At 43.1% G+C, this 16,037-nt stretch overlaps 1 protein-coding gene across 2 annotated transcripts in view; it reads right to left on the reverse strand.

Moving 5' to 3' along the window:
* The window catches only part of LOC124065358 (vacuolar protein sorting-associated protein 13B-like), a 308,396-nt gene that overhangs the window by 8,354 nt on the left and 284,005 nt on the right, over positions 1–16,037 (reverse strand). For both annotated transcript variants that reach the window (XM_046400672.1, XM_046400674.1), the window contains 12 exons: positions 15,849–16,024; positions 12,884–13,054; positions 9,437–9,644; positions 6,851–7,039; positions 6,174–6,320; positions 4,482–4,762; positions 3,685–3,812; positions 3,398–3,594; positions 2,094–2,212; positions 1,047–1,497; positions 534–698; positions 216–444 (listed from right to left, as the gene is read on the reverse strand). In XM_046400672.1, coding sequence (XP_046256628.1) covers positions 216–444; positions 534–698; positions 1,047–1,497; positions 2,094–2,212; positions 3,398–3,594; positions 3,685–3,812; positions 4,482–4,762; positions 6,174–6,320; positions 6,851–7,039; positions 9,437–9,644; positions 12,884–13,054; positions 15,849–16,024 — 2,461 coding nt within the window. The remainder of the gene's footprint in view (positions 1–215; positions 445–533; positions 699–1,046; positions 1,498–2,093; positions 2,213–3,397; positions 3,595–3,684; positions 3,813–4,481; positions 4,763–6,173; positions 6,321–6,850; positions 7,040–9,436; positions 9,645–12,883; positions 13,055–15,848; positions 16,025–16,037) is intronic.

A 16,037-nucleotide genomic window follows, 5' to 3' on the forward strand; every position in this document is an offset into this window, starting at 1 on the left:
AGTGTGAGCCTTTCTGATTGTAAATCTGTGTTCCTGTAGAACGAATGGAGAAACAAAGACTATGCAACATCACCAACCTAGTGTCAATATACTGTATGAAACACAAGCTGGTTTGAACGACTGTTTGTTGTATGGTGCAAATGATGTGGGAGCAAGTGAATATGAGGCATTTGACAACAAAGATAGTTGTGTGACTCCCTCTATTCACCACTTACCAGCTCTAAAGAGGGCTCCAGCAGCATAGTGCATGGCCAGAGCGTGGACCAGCTGCCTGGCTGTGGTGCACAGCGGACCCCTCTCAAATAGGGAGAAGGAGAGAGGAGTGTGGTCTGAGGCGATGTACAACTTCAGGGAAGCGTGGATACTGACCAGCAGGTTGACTGGCTGAATGGTCAGCCTCTGCAGCTGTACAGGGTGGAGCAACGCCTGCACCGACTGAAGTACCTAAAAGACATTTACCGGATTGGTACTGACATAAGAGAGTAACAGCCAGCCTCACAGGCACATGAATAAAACCATTGTGGATTGTGCACCTGTTCGGGCAGGACGGGGCCTGATCCGGGCTCTCTGCCCCTCTGGTTCTCTGCTGTGGCCGAGGCCAGGGCACTGTCAGGGATGTAGGTGTGGAATAGGGTCTTAATATAGTAAACAAAGGTGTCTTCAAGGTAGACTCTGGCAGGTTGGAGCTGGAAGGTGACCTGAGGAGAAAGGATACAAAACAGTTGTGAAAGCTGCTGATTCATGATTGCTATAAGGGGAATAAACAAACACATCTTAACCTCTTAACCTAAGAGGAGGAGGGCTTTCAAGACAAAAAGGAGTTTTGTCTTTTAAGACATGAGGAAATGTACAGCCATGTGTTTGCATATGGCCTGATATTTCACTTTCTTGGGTGCTTAAAAGGTTGCTAGAGATTACTGCATGGTTGCCAGGGTGTATCATGTGATTGCTGCAGCCACAGAGTTTATACTTGTAGCGCTTTCAGTAGCATAAGTGTGCTGATAAAATTCAGAAAGAAAATACAAAGCCAGAAGAATGAATTCAACCTCCTCCACAGTGCATCTGTCCCCAGCCAGCACCATCCTCAGCTGCAGAAAACAAGAGCGTTTGAACTCCTTCAAGGCTTCAGGAGACTGGGCAGGGTTGGCGTCGCTGCTCCATGGACCCCCAGGCTCGGTTCCCCCTCTCTGATCTTGGCACAGCAGTACAGGGAAGTGGAAACTCGCTCGGTTATACAGCTGGTTGTCGACTTGCAGACTGGCACAGCAGACCTCGATCAGAGAGGCGCCGGGAATCAGAGCGCAGATTGGTGCTGCGTCCAGGCCAGGGTCAGTTGCCAGCTCCGGGGGCATAGAGGTGGGCGCCGGAGTAAGGCTGAGGAGCAGCTTGGTCAATGTGAGTCGCAGCAGCTCCACAGAACAGGACGGGCTGGTGATGTCATCACTCAACACCACACTGGCTTCACTCAGGAGGATTCCAAAGGACAGCCTGGAAGACCTGAAACAAAACTCGAGTTATTAATGTGAAATATCATAAAGTGAAATAAATAAAGGACTGTAATAGTTTTCAGTGATGCATGTCTTAACTTAAATAACTTATGATTCACATGATTTGTAGAGGATAAAGAGAGACCAAACTCATCCATCTTACTAATGATGTTTCAGTTCCCTCCCAGCAGAGCACATTAACAAAGACTGAATGAATGATGTATTTTGTTTACATCTACCTAATATGTGATTATATTAATTTCCTGTTTTGCCAGAATGACAAGGCAGCTATGTGTTGATGTAATGGAATAAAGCTGTAATACCATGTTCTACTGTACTAATTTCACTCATGACAGCACAGAGGTTTTATTGCCCTCCTGTGGTGAAAACGATCCCTGTTTCTTCATGTTTGGAGTCTAATAACTGCTGAATGAAAACATTACTGCTAACAATAATCATAATGCTATTTGAAGCGAACACAGTAAAAGGCATTCGGGTAGATACCTGGAGGTTAGGAAGAACAACATGCACAGATGATTTCTTATGGTTCAAATATGTGGTGAGCATAAAACAACAACAATAAAGCCACTGCCTGTGCACACATACCTGCTGTGCTGGTTGATTACAGGGTCCATGCTGCCCTCTGGTGCCAGAGACAGAACCAGAGTGCCTTTCTCATACTCCACGTCTATGTAGAGACAGCCAAAGCCAGGCAGGAACACCACCTGAGCAACAATGAAATACAGATCTACAGTGAGGTAGATCAATACACATTCCATACTGTTGCATGTGCTCATTCTCGCCTTAAATAAACTTTGAGGAGGTAACTTTACCCTTCCAAAGATTCATAGCTCTCTTGCTCTCTACACTGTTCTTTGTGTGTGTTTTAGAGAATAAGTGTGTCTGGCTTTAACCTCCACCACTCTAGGTTCAGAGTGATCAGCCCCTCATGCGACGAAAGGAAGCAGATCCCTGCTGAATGCTTCGCTGAGCAGCCATAACAAGCCCAGCCTTTGACCTCTCACTCCTGCCACAGAGGTCAGACTCAAACGTCACAGTAACCAGAGATACACAGCCTCCACCTCAACCCCAACCTGCAGCTGGCTAGACACAACACCAAACATTACACACACTGCTCCTTAACATCTCCCTAACCCCACTCTACCCCCACTACACTGACCAAACCAAAAATACAGGCTGACTAGCTACTGAACCCCAGCACGCACGCGCGCGCGCACACACACACACACAGACACACATGCGCGCACACACACAGAACACACACATACGTGTGCGCGCGAATGACCTTTGTGCAAAAAACTTGAGGTAAATTTGTATAAACTATGTGTCACATTTGATACACATTTCCCTAAAACATATTGGCCTAACAGTATAGTAATGCTAGACATGTTATTTTCGATACCTTAAATAGAGACAAAGTATAATGTCATACAGAATGGGAAAAAGGAGAAAGGGGAAAAAGGGGAAGGCGGAGAAAGCGAAAACCAGAGACAAAGGCGATCACGTGTATGGCTGTTGTTTAATTAATAACAGTGATGAGACTAGTCTCCTTTTGCTGCTAAATCATGATGAAGTCTCTTCCATCTAACTGTCAATTGTAGTATCAGTGGGAGATGTAATAATGAGCACTTTAATGTAAAGTACATCAGTAGTGCCTTAGAAAGAAAGCTCTCATGAAGACCGTTTGATGACAATCCTTGTGTTTAAATGACATATATAGATAAGATTTGTACAATTTTGAGAAGAGGGATAACAGAATAACTGTTTATATTAAAACACTAAATCATTACAATCAAAATGGAAAACATACTGTAGTTTTAGTGGTGGTGGGTGTGTCATCCCCTCATACCATCAGGCCACCTCATTCTACCTCCATGCATGTTTTTTACCTGAGTGCCGGGGCAGTTGATATCTATGGGGTCAGTCCAGTCGGTGGAGCTGTGGTCTGAGGTGGTTTTCAGCAGCAGTGTGGGCAGGGTCTCTTTCTGCCGGCATTCAGGGAAACTGGAAAAGTGGTGGTAGAGCTCATGGTGCAGGGAGCAATTAGCAGGCAGAGGACGGCAGTACACCTCAGTCCTCGGAGTTTCTAGAAAAACCCAAAACAAAACAATAGTCTTATTGTAGATGGTCAAGTCAAGATCTCAAGATGAGATCAGTCACTTCTTTCCTTTCCTACCCTTGACAGTTTCCTTTAGCAGCAGTGGGATGGGACACTTGTTGTGGATCAGCATGCGAGGAGATGGGTCCTCATTCAGAATGATGTAAGTCACCCCGAGGTGCTCCTGGTATGTCAGGACTATGCTTCTGCAAAACACAAACAAAACACAAAGAAAGAAGGCCATAAATAAAATGTGCAGACAGCTCATTTCCCGGCCCCTTCTAACTACACACAGATAAGACTCACACACCCGCTAACGTACCAAACATCACACTATGGCTATGTTCATTTGCAAATTTCTGAGGTGCATCCATGGGCAGAGCCCTAACTGAAGCCAAGCGCTGACACACTGTCACTCTTTGTGCATGTCCATATCTGTGTCTGGCTGCATGTTACATTAAATGAGAGCAAAGCTGGCCAGTCAAACACCAGAACACAAGGATGTATTGGAAGAAACATTCGCTCACTGGCCTGCATGTACCCTGTGCTGTGTGTTTGTGGTAACTGGAGGATGAAATAGCTTTTCACTTTTCGCTTTTTAAATTTAAGCCAAAAAGACATAAGAGAAGAAAGAAAAAAAAAGAAAGACAGACAGAAAGAAACAGACTAAGGAGGATCAATTGCACAAGACAAGCAGAAATACTGACAGTGGAAATACTGAGGGCATTTCTCCTTTTGCTTCATCTGCAGTATTTAACAAGCTGTGAACAGCAACAGTGCTTCCTTGCCTAATGTTCTGTGCCAACCAGGGTTCAGTACCATGCTCTAAATCGACTGTCGCAGCCAGCAACCCACAAATGCTCTGCTTCACCCACCTGCTGCTCAGGCCACCTCCAGAGTCCGGTTCCCCAGGAACAGACAAACTCTGCCTGGGGAAGTCTGGTCGGATGGGAGCAGGGAGGCTCCATGCTGCAACTCCACCGTCAGGCCTGGGAAACAAGCTGAAGAGCATGTGTTTGAGTGGCAGAGGGAACTCCACCTTTGCCTGGCCGCTGGTTTGGAGGAGGTCCCAGTGTGGCACAGAGCAGGGTTTGACCGGGGACGATTCTTCAGAAGGAGCCAGGCTGAACACTGCTGTCTCTGGTATGTCACAGGCCTAAGGAGAGGACATGATATAGAAAAGAGGAGAGAACAAAAGGGGAAGGGGAAGGAGAGGAAAAAAAAAAATCACAAAACATGGAGAGGACAGGAGATTAGAAAAAAGAGGAGAGGAAAATCAAAGAATGTGAAAAAGAACATGAGGCAGGAAAAACAAAATCACAAAAATGAATGAAGGTGAGGAAAGCAAATGAGAATAAGAGGAGCGAAAGTGATCAAAAGTCACATCAGCAAAGGATATGAGATGGAACGTGAAGGCCAAGAAGAAAATAAAAGACAGAGAGGAAAGAAGATGCAAGTCATTACAACAAAAGATACATGGTAAAACCACATTGTTATTGTACTCTCTTCTTTCTCCCACTGAGCTTAGCACTAAATTGGTAGCAGAGAAGCCTGCTGTGCTGGTTTAGCAGCCAGTGAGCAACGAGTAGTTGAGGACTATAGGGATTAGGCACTAAGCATGATGAATAGACCAACTAGAAAGGCATTCCTAGCCTTGTTTGTGGTATGTGTTATTGTTAAGCCCATCACCCACTATTTAGTTTTTTTAAGCTCTTTCTCTGTTTTTTTTTTTTTTTTAAAGGTTTTCAGTCAATTAGTGGCAACCGTTGAGCTCTGCCATCTTTCTTTAAGAGGCTCTGAAGGCTCGTTAAATGACATCACTACATTGTTGCTCTCTTTGGGAACAAGCAGCAGATGAAAGCAAGACGGGAAACCTGCATCCAATTCTGGGTGTTTGTCTAATGTCCCTATGAAGTGCCATTGCCACATGGTGAGAGCGGTGGAGGGAGAGGGAGGGAGAGAGTGAGAGAGGGGGAGTGATGTGATCCAATGGAAAAATGGCTTACTACATCCCAGCAATGTGTATGTGCAGTAGTGCTGGGGTAGATGTATGTGACTAATGTATATATACTGCATGTGTGAAGCTTCACTAGCAGGAAAAGCCATACCCATACGTGAAAACACACACAAGTCTTATGGTAACAGGGCTGCAGTAAGGAACTGAAGCTATGGGGTTAGATTTACACTATTCCACAGTTTTATGGAGAGCCTGAGCTAACAGTTAAGCTAGTGGAGACTTAGAGACTTGGCAGGTGTTGTGATGTATGAAATATTAGCCTTGTATACGCTGACACTTCTCACGTGTCCTGGCATTATTCCAGCACAAGCAGTAGTTTAACATGTTTAAATAAAGGTGGAGAAAGACAAAGAGAAAGAAAGATTCTGCATTTGTGCTTTTCACATCCTACCATGTACAAAAAGGTCCCGGACGTAAAAAGATTGACATTGTTTCATTAGGAGAAAGAAGAGGTTAACTTATTGCATGTTTGTCTGCATGACAGTTTGAAAACAGTGTGATTAAGAGAAACCCTCAGTGCAGAGGACAGAGTGAGGGATGTGAACATTACCTGGTCATCAGCTCCCAGTGCATGGTCAGTCAGCAGAGGCCTGTACTGCAACACGTAAGGAGTGTTGTTGACCAGGATGGTTTTGTCTTCTATCTGTAGGATCTGAATGCCATGTCTCACCACAGACGACACGCAGAATTGACACAACTAGAGAGGAAACAACAGACACTAAATTTATTTTAATCACATCCAAAAATGAGAGTATTAAAATTGAGATATTCCACAACAGTAAACAGTAAAGATTTGTTAAAGGTTCATTAAGGAGTTAAAAGGCTACGTTGATAGTAGCCTTACTGCTTTGGGGATCATCTGACAATTCTGTCTCAAAAATGCATACTTACAAATGCATTTGTAATGTGCAAGGAGCACATTACAAATACTTTTTTATTTACCATTGTTTTGCTATGAGTATACTTCTTAAGGGAGTGAATGAGTCTACAACTCTGCTGGTTTAAAAAACAGCCGAAAACCAACATGTAATTCAATAAATACACCACAAAACGTAAATACACTACGGCACCATTAAAAAAAAAATATATGTCTAGACTTTCCCTGAGAATTCAATAAATTACTTCACTTTTCCTTGTCTGGAATACATCTCTCTAAGTCCAGTGACATTCAATAAGAAGTTTTGACTGCATGTTGTAAAAGCTTTTAAGTTTGAATGTTTCTCTCACCTTCTGTCTGCCAGGGGAGGCTCCCAGGGTGATGTCGGCCTCTACATATCCCTCCTCATCCAGAGTGACCACCTCTGAGCCTGCGCCCTCCTTCCATCGAGGAGAAGTCAAGTCATGGACCAGTTTCAGGGCTGTAGACTTGTGGACGGTGTTGGTGTGGGCCCAGTAGATACCAATCTGGAAGGCTTCCTAAATGGTGGTGGACAAGATGGAATGGAGAGGGGAGAGATGGAACAATGAGGGGGTGAGGATGGAAGGCAATCATGAGGAGAATTCGGAAGAAAATGATATCATTGTTAGTCATGTCAGACAGAAGTTATTATTAAAACTGACTGTATTTGATTGCATTTTGGAAAGAGTCACATGCTCGAGTCAACTATGGCTTCATCACCAGCAACTCAGCACAATGTTCCTGACAGTGTTCATGTTCCCTGCATAGCATTTCAAATAGTCCTGGATCCAAGGAGCACATAACTTCCATTAGCGTTGGCTTTGTCAGGAGAACAGTTTAAGCGCCTCACAGATGCTTGAGTGACACACTGAATTGTTCATCTGGCTGTGCAGCTCAGCGGCGTTATGAAACATGCCGATCAAACACCAGTCTTCTCACATAAACCGATCAAGAGCTGCAGCAGAGACCAAATCTCTTCATGATGAAACGCAGGGTGCTATGGAAACTTTATTTTGTTTCTATTTCACAGGCTATTGCATATTTACAGCTTCTTATTTTGTTTCTTTGTGCTCAACCGTATCAGCACTTGTTCTTTGATGCGCTGCCTTGCCTTAGCAGCAGAAAAATCTGTGTATTTGTGTGCTGTTCCACAGGAGGAAACCATCTGCAGACCTCTTCTTTTGAGCCAGTGTCAAGACATGCCTACAGTATACAATGACAGAGCCTGGCTGCACATTAAAACTTCAGCAGGGAATATTGTTGTAATGCAGTTCTGGTGAATGATCTCAGGTTTTGTGCTTAATGGTCAAGGATGAAATGAGGGCTGGTTTCATAATGAGGGCTGTCATGCCTTGATCTAAAGACAAAATCTATCTTTAATACAAAAACAAGACCATTATAGATCATACAATGACAAAAATTTGGAAAGCATACAGTCTATTAATGTCTTTGAGGATCATAATTACTTTTACTGGCAAAGTTTTTTTGTGCCAGTACTAAACTTGAGACCTAATGGGAATCATTTGAAAGATGACATTCATGCAGTATGACTCCTTTGATGTCACTCAAGGCAACACAACAATGACAGATTTAAAACGCAAATTTGTGAAATCCATGTAAGAGAGCACTTTCCTTTGTTAAGATAATTATAAACGTGACAATTGCATAGGTGTGCTTTGGGTTGGTCAAATAAAAAAAATCCATTCTATAACGTGCAGTTTCATCACACAACACAATGCCACAGACTGAAAGCTTTGAGGGAGCGTTCAACTGGCACGCCGGCTGCAGGAATGTCCACCAGAGCTGTTGTCAGTACACTGAATGTTCATTTTACTACCATAAGCCGTCTCCAATGTCGTTTCAGAGAATTTGGCTGTACATCCAACCAGCCTCATAACCGCAGACCACATGAAACCATACCAGCCCAGGACCTCCTCATTGGACTTCTTCACCTGCTCCGCTGTCTGAGACAGGCCACCCAGACAGCTGAAGCTACAGTTGGTTTGCAACAAAAATTTTCTGCATGAACTGTTAGAAACGTCTCAGGGAGGCTCATCTGCATGCTTGTCATCCTCACGACTGCAGTTCAGTGTTGCACAACTGATTCGAGAGAGAAAACGCTTTTGATAGCATCTGGTACTTTGGAGAAGTGTTCTCTTCACAGATGAATCCTGGTTTACTCTGAACTGACAGATCCCAGCCAACAACTCCTCTTCAATGGGAGGAGTGGACCATCTCTGTGCTGTTTTCAAGATAAAACTGCCTGAGTGGCCTTGTAATTTTGACAAGCCCAAAGCACACGTGGGCAATAATCATGCTGTTTAATCAGCATCTGGATATGCAACAGCTGTCAGGTAGATGGATTATTTTGGCAAAAGAGAAGTGCTCACGAAAACAGATTTTAACAAATTTGTGCTTAAAATTTGATGTGTACAGAAAGAGATCTTTTACTGAAAATAGGAGTGAAAAGAGGAAGTGTTGTGCTTATATTTTTGAGTTTGCTTAGTAAATTCTATGTAAGTTTTATAAAAAGTTTAAGTAGCATTATTAATTTGGGGGTTTCAAAATATACCTGTACAAATGAAATTCAGTTCGGTTGCTGTGAGGAGTACTATTCTGTGGCTCTTTTTAAACTCTGAGTAAATAATCCTGATGACATCATTGAAAACAACTAGACTAACAAAAAGCCTACTTTACAAACTGAACGAATGTTGTTTGGAAAACATTGGTCTTTACTTTAACAGGGGAAGTCTAAGGGAAGATGCTACTAGGTTGCATCATGGAATATGTAGGATCCAGAGTTTTTGGAGTTTGGGATTACAAGTCAGGATATCTTGGTTTCTTCTGTACTGATTTTGATTGTTCTTTTTCATACTGTGTCTGTCACAGGCTACATATTGCAGTTGGCAGCCTACCTTGAAGTTGGGTGGGACAATGACTTTGCCGGCTGGTATCTGCAGTACAATGGTCTCTCCCTCAAAAAGCCAGAGATCCCACTGGGAGTAGTTGGCCAGCAGCGCCCAGGGCAGCAGCTCTACCAGCAGACTGTTCAAGCCAGACTTCCAGCAGGATAACTTCACCTGCATTGGACTGTCCCATTGGGCAAGGGGCTCCAACGCTGACCTGTGGGGGAGAACACACTTTATTAAAGAAATCACTCCAACAGCATGTGAGTAGAAAATTAGATTCTACTACAGTGACCCATTGGCAGATACTGTATACAGCCTGTAATAATACAGACACTGGAAGCCTGATGCCTCGACGAGTCGACAGACAAGCAGGAAGGGATCTGAACAAATTTTTCTCATTTAACCCACTGCACTAAGTCTATGGGTGTATGGACCATAAACACTCCATGCTAGACACATAGCTGTAATGACATAGATATATAGACAGAAAGACAGACAAATGGCTACCTGTAATGTAGTATTGATAAACATCCATTATTGCCAAATCGGCTTGACAATAAAACTCATTTATGCTCAGTCACTAAGATAAAGCATATCGTTTCCCCTGTAATTTGGCTATGGACATGTTTTACACATGCAGCCTTACACAAGCATTCAAATGTGTCATATATAAACAAACAATTTTTATACTGTTACACTATGCAGACCATTAACGCACTGACAGTCAGGCTAAACAAATACATAGAAAGAAAAGGTTTGCAAACAAGTTATGCAATCCAAACAGATACAGAGAACAGTTGACAGGGCATTAGGGAACACACATGGGCATGTGGAGACACAGACAAACAGGCGGACAGACAGAAACACACAACTGTTTTTCCACCAATCCACTGTCACTGCAGTCATTTCATGGCAATCAGGGTCTTGTGAACCCTAAACAGCACAGAGCGCCAAAAGAGAGCCAAACAAACATTTCTCGCAGACTTTCTCTGAAGTTCAAAGCCATCAAAGGCGACCCAGTCTTCCTTCTCATCTCCACCAAGGCCGCCTCGACTCTGCTCGACCTACCAACCTGCCATCTCAAACTTGTCACATATTCCAAGACTCCCTGCTTAAACTGAACTTTAAAAAAAGTAATGAGGATAGTTTTTCTTTATCAGTCACTGAGTGTTTGTGCATGTGTGTGTACTTTACTAAGACACTGACTTTGAGGCTAAGGGCAGCAAAGTACGGGGCTCATAAATCACATTATAGAGCTCACAAAAAAGGTAATTGAAAGAAATGTGCTCAGCAGCTTCTGTCAAAACCCACCAATTCTGGAGTCGAAGGTTTTAGAAGGTTGTATTTTGAGAAGCACACTGCTCTGAACACAAACACACACATACCAACACATGGCAGCTAGAAGCTTAACCCCAACCACTACAAGATGTTTGTTTAATGATTGTGGAGGTGCCTCTCTGCCATTAAAAATCCAATGGAGAAAGAAAAATAACATTTACCACTTTCAACTTCCTCTGCCTCTTTAAGACACAATATTTACACACTCCCTGCCAAGGAGTTCAGTTGGTTTGGTTTCTCCGCTGTGCCAGGGAGACTGAACCCTCTTTCCAAACAGCAAACTGTATCGCCGTTATCAAAATTAGAGAGAAAATACACAAATTAAACTGTGGCTTTCACTTGCTGTCCAAGTTCTGAGTGTACTTGGAGATACAAGTCAGTACTATTAATCCTCTGATGACACTTCTTACAAACCTTTTCTCTCACAATTTTTTCTCCAGAATGTAAAACAGTAGATTTCTGGGTTTCAGACAAACTGCCATTCTCCGTGACAGGAAATGAACTTCCGACTTGGGCTTTTGTCTCCCAGGGAAAAGAGAGGCCTGACTGACATAGAAACCTGACACCAAACCACAGATAGCAGTTCTCCACTGAGACACTGTGTGTGCATGTGTGTGTGTGCGTGTGACATTTAAAGGTGAGTGATGTGCATGGTGCTGTGCATATTGTATTGTACAGTATTACAAGTGTGTGTACACGTGTGCAGGGCAACAATCTGTGTGTGTGTGTGTTTGCGTATGTATAGAGAGCAGAGAGACCCAGGCAACCACAGGCAGACATATGGCTCACATGTCCAGCAGATTGACTGGGATTCTTTGTGACTCTGTGGGAGAGCATGTGGCAACGTCTTTTACCACCGCTATCAAGATGTGATTGCTTTGTGACAAAAGATGATTCCCAGAGTGACGTTTGTGGACAGATTCACATGTGTGCACTGCCCTGAAAAGTACATACACATACATACACACATGCATGCACGCACGCACGCACACACACATATATATATATATATATATATATATAGCTCATATATATACATAGCTCTGCAAAGCTGTGCCAAGTTTTAACTGGATGCAAGGCCCCGTGACTTGTGTGAGAAAGGGAAACTGTGACAGAGTGACAGCTTAAATCTCCGGTCTGTGGGGAAGGCAGTGGGGTCCCCTGCTAATGTCTGATGCGTGGCTCTGCATTGTCTTTGCAGTTAACTGTTTTATTATGTGAACAAAGAGTTAGCAATAAAGAGAAGCCTCCATCATTAAAGGGCTTGCTTGCACAACTTTGTGCTTTGAGGAGGGATGCTGTATGAGGCCTGCTATCATAAAAAACACTTTGGTGGTTCTCAGTGAAATTTGTGTTATGAAATTCTAACAGTCAGATTTAATGCTTGCCACAGAAGTGCTGCAGTAAAGATGAAGAATTATACATGTTTAATCATTACAAAGGATTATGAGGTGTCATGGGGTCTTGAGGGGATGAAGGCTTATGCACTAATGGTGTTGTGAGTGTGCATTTGGCTCACAACTTATTTCTCTATCGTGCCTTGCTTCACCTTGTTTATACTACCCAGGTGCTTGACTGCAAACTGGCCCCTTGGGGTTTTGTTTACAAAAGATGATAAACCCTAACCATCTACTTAAAAAGGAAGAAATCACTGTCTATATATCCGTTCACTTGTCGGGAACAAGTGACTTATGACCCAACAAAGTGCAGTGTAGGGTGTGTGTAGTAGTTTGGATGAGCGATTCTTCTGAAACATAAAAAGAAAAACATTGTCCTGTATGCGAGTTTACAGTAAAAAGCAGTAGGTTTGAGTGCCTCTGTCCCTCAGCCCCCCTCCACACATTCAGTTTGCTGACAGCGGGGAGTGACAAAAGTGTTAGAAGTTACACCCTGTGTCCACTGTCCACATGGTGTTTTTTCTGGCAGAAAAACAGTGGCAGGGTGTTGGGATGAGGCGCTTGTGTGGTGAGACATTAGCTAAGCAGCTTAATAAACTTATAACATGTGAAAGTAAAAGCAAAAATGGTTTAACATGTTTTTACATTTCTATTTACCTTTATAAAACACACAAACATTGACTGCACACCTTGCTTTACACTGAGCTTTACACTATACCTGTCAGTATCTTTGGTGACGTAGGGCCATGGATACTCAGTGGAGGTGTTTGGACCGTAGAAATCAGCCAGGATGTGCTCCAGATGGTCCTCATTGCCAGTTTTGTTCACAATCTGTTTGATTAGGCTGGTGGAGATGGGTACAGCGCACTGAGAAGCATCTTCATCCTCTCTGAAAACAAAGCACGAAAACAAAATCATCACAGACTTCTCTAACAAACATGTTTACTTGTCTTTGTGGGAAATTGCAGCCAATGTTCATTTGAAACAGATACCTCACAGGACATGTACAGTAAATTCTCAGGGATTCTCAAATATATCTATTTATCTTTGCCCAACAATCTGCAGCTGCTCTTGCCAAGCAGGCACTTGTCTTGATTATCTCCTCCTCTGTAGTGGATGGTGTGATAAGTGATGGAAATGAAAACCCACATACTCTTAGGGTCAAGAAGGCACACTGCTGTATATTTTGTCAGAAAATATGCCTTGGAAGCATGTTTACTTATTCTATGCCAGCAACAATTCAAACTTATTTTTCATTTTGCTATAGAACAAGACATCTCTTGACAGCCGCTGAATATTCCCATTGTTCTGTTTAGAACAATTAAAGTGACCTCCAGCTAAACTCTGCTTTTGCCCTGAGACATAGAAGAGGGTTGAATCTGCCTTTTGTTTTGGATTTTTCTTTCCGACATGCAGTCTTGCCTTACAAACACTAATTCACAAAGATCACAGAAAAAGCTAAACAGCAGTAAATAATCCTATTGGATACCTCAGCCCCAGACACTGGTCAATTATGGCTTTGCAACAAGAAGAAAAAAAGAACAAAATCCAAACACTGTAATAGCTTCTTCTCTTTCTCTGGGCGGCATCCAGTTCCACTTGGCTAAAGCAAAGCAGCCCCCTTACCCCCGAGCAGTAGTTTATTAATAGAGCTCATTGTGCTATAAAAGGAACACTGGGGCTATTGCTTAGGGATGTGGGGCAAGACAGAGGAGAAGGACAAGGTGTTGACAGGAAGCTTTTCATCCAGTGTAGTTCCTGAGGGGGTAAACTGGAAGAGGCTTCTGATTGCAACCCCTCAGCTTTCTAATGTGGTGGCCAATATGAGGAGAGCAGGACATAACGGTTCTGGTTAAGACCCGTCTGTGTCTCTTGTGTTACAGACCGCAGCTCTGCTCTCTACCTCGTCCATTAAAGACCACAACTATGTGTAATTACAGGAAGGAAAGACGAACTGTTGACCAGCGAACATTCAAGATTGGATCCATTCTAGAGGTTTGGGGGCTTGTGTGTGCATGTGTTTGTGTTTGTGTGTGTGTGTGTGCGTGTGTGTGTAGGCTTACAATTGTGGCTTGTAGTTTGTACGGACAGAGAGGGATGAGGGATGGACTGAGTTGGGTGGGGGTAAGGGAGGCGGGTATGTAAGTTTGTGTGGTGAGAGGCGGCTTAAGCAGGGGACAGATCGTAAACACAAGGAGCACTGTGGTTGCAATACAGAAAGTCAAGACACTTGGTTATTTCTGAGCTGACTTTTTGCGCACATGAAAAGGATTTATCTACAACATGGGCCAAATATATTCCCAGTCACTGTATGGCCACTGTGGTTCCTTCATGGCAGCTGAAATCAAAACAAACTGTGTGACCAGATATCTAAACACACAACGGTTATAGCAAAAAAATTCTCTCAGGGGGAGTCAATTACACTCAACGTTTGCTCTGTTTATTCAGATCACCACTAGTTGCTACCAAAGGGGTGATTTTTCATCCATGGACTCGCATAAAACAACACAGATTACAGATGTACAGATAACAAATACAGTAGGAACAACAACAATACAGTATGTACATGTGGTAGTTATTTCCCCCGGAGCCACCCATGCTGAAAAATAAACACTCATGTCACTGAAAGACACTTTGGACGAGAGCATCTGCCATTTATACATGGTGAAATTACACACGATGTATGGTGATGTTATTAGATTATACAATCTACAAATAAATTACATTTCTTTCATGTTTCTCAATTTTGATGCAACTAAACAGTTTGATTCAGCTTTTGTGGAGCCTACTATGATAAACTGTATAATGAAATGTCTGACAGAGGACAAGGACAATATGAGAGAGTGTGAACACATGCTGACAAAGTGGGACAGAGTAACAGGCGCAGCAGTGATGTATGTGACAGACTCTGCCCATGATGAAGTGGCGGCTGTCACGCTTACACCGGCACACAGCTTACTAAGACAATGACAGACAGACCACACACAGATACGAGCACGCGTACACTACTCATCCACCCACGCAAACATGTGTGCACACACACACACACAAAGACAAATAAAGAGCCGATATGGGACCAAAAACCTGCTCTCTGTTAGGGCCCGTATCTAAATGAGGTGTAATTACAGTCCAACCTGACATGTCAAAATTGGAGCCGCATCTCAGCTGCTGCCAAGCTGGCTTCCTGTTCCCTTGAAATGTGACTGGATTCCCCTGGATCATCTTTATGTTGGCTCACAGTAACCAGAATGTGGTGTGAGACGATCTTAAGTAAGTGTCTCTCCAACTTTCCCTTAGCCCATTACAGAACACCAGAGTCCGACTCTATCCTTTATGAGAAAGTTGATGATGACATAATATTACACTGGATGGAAAGAAATAAACTGTCCAGTGGATTTGTCCTGTTGATGGGCAAGTTATGAGCAAACAGAGAGGATGGAACCAGAAGACCTGCCAGGAATGAAGTGGCAGATGAAACTCTGCCTCATTCATGAGGGCAGATCCTAAGTTGTGTTAATTTATCATGTGATCTGTAGAAAGATTCAAGTCTTGTGGTATTGAGAGTTATTTTAAAATACCTTTTATTTTAGATCTACCTTGCCTTTTATGGGCAGGAACTTACTGGATATTTGAGAAAATCCCATATACTAAATGTATCAAATGATTTTGTTCTTTTGTTTTACCTGGCCTGGAAAGTGAGGTGGTGGGTTAGGTCGGCCTCAGTATTTAACAGGGGCTCCTGGTGGCCCTGTCCTTGTATCAGCTGGCTCTCTCTCAGTCCTAGACTCCTCTTCTCTATGTGGAGGATTACTGGATCAGGCAAGTGGCTCCTCATGACAAACAGTGGACTGAAAACCACCTGAAACAGGGGA

The sequence above is a fragment of the Scatophagus argus genome, chromosome 9 (genome assembly GCF_020382885.2).
Source record: "Scatophagus argus isolate fScaArg1 chromosome 9, fScaArg1.pri, whole genome shotgun sequence".
Lineage (NCBI taxonomy): Eukaryota > Metazoa > Chordata > Actinopteri > Scatophagidae > Scatophagus > Scatophagus argus.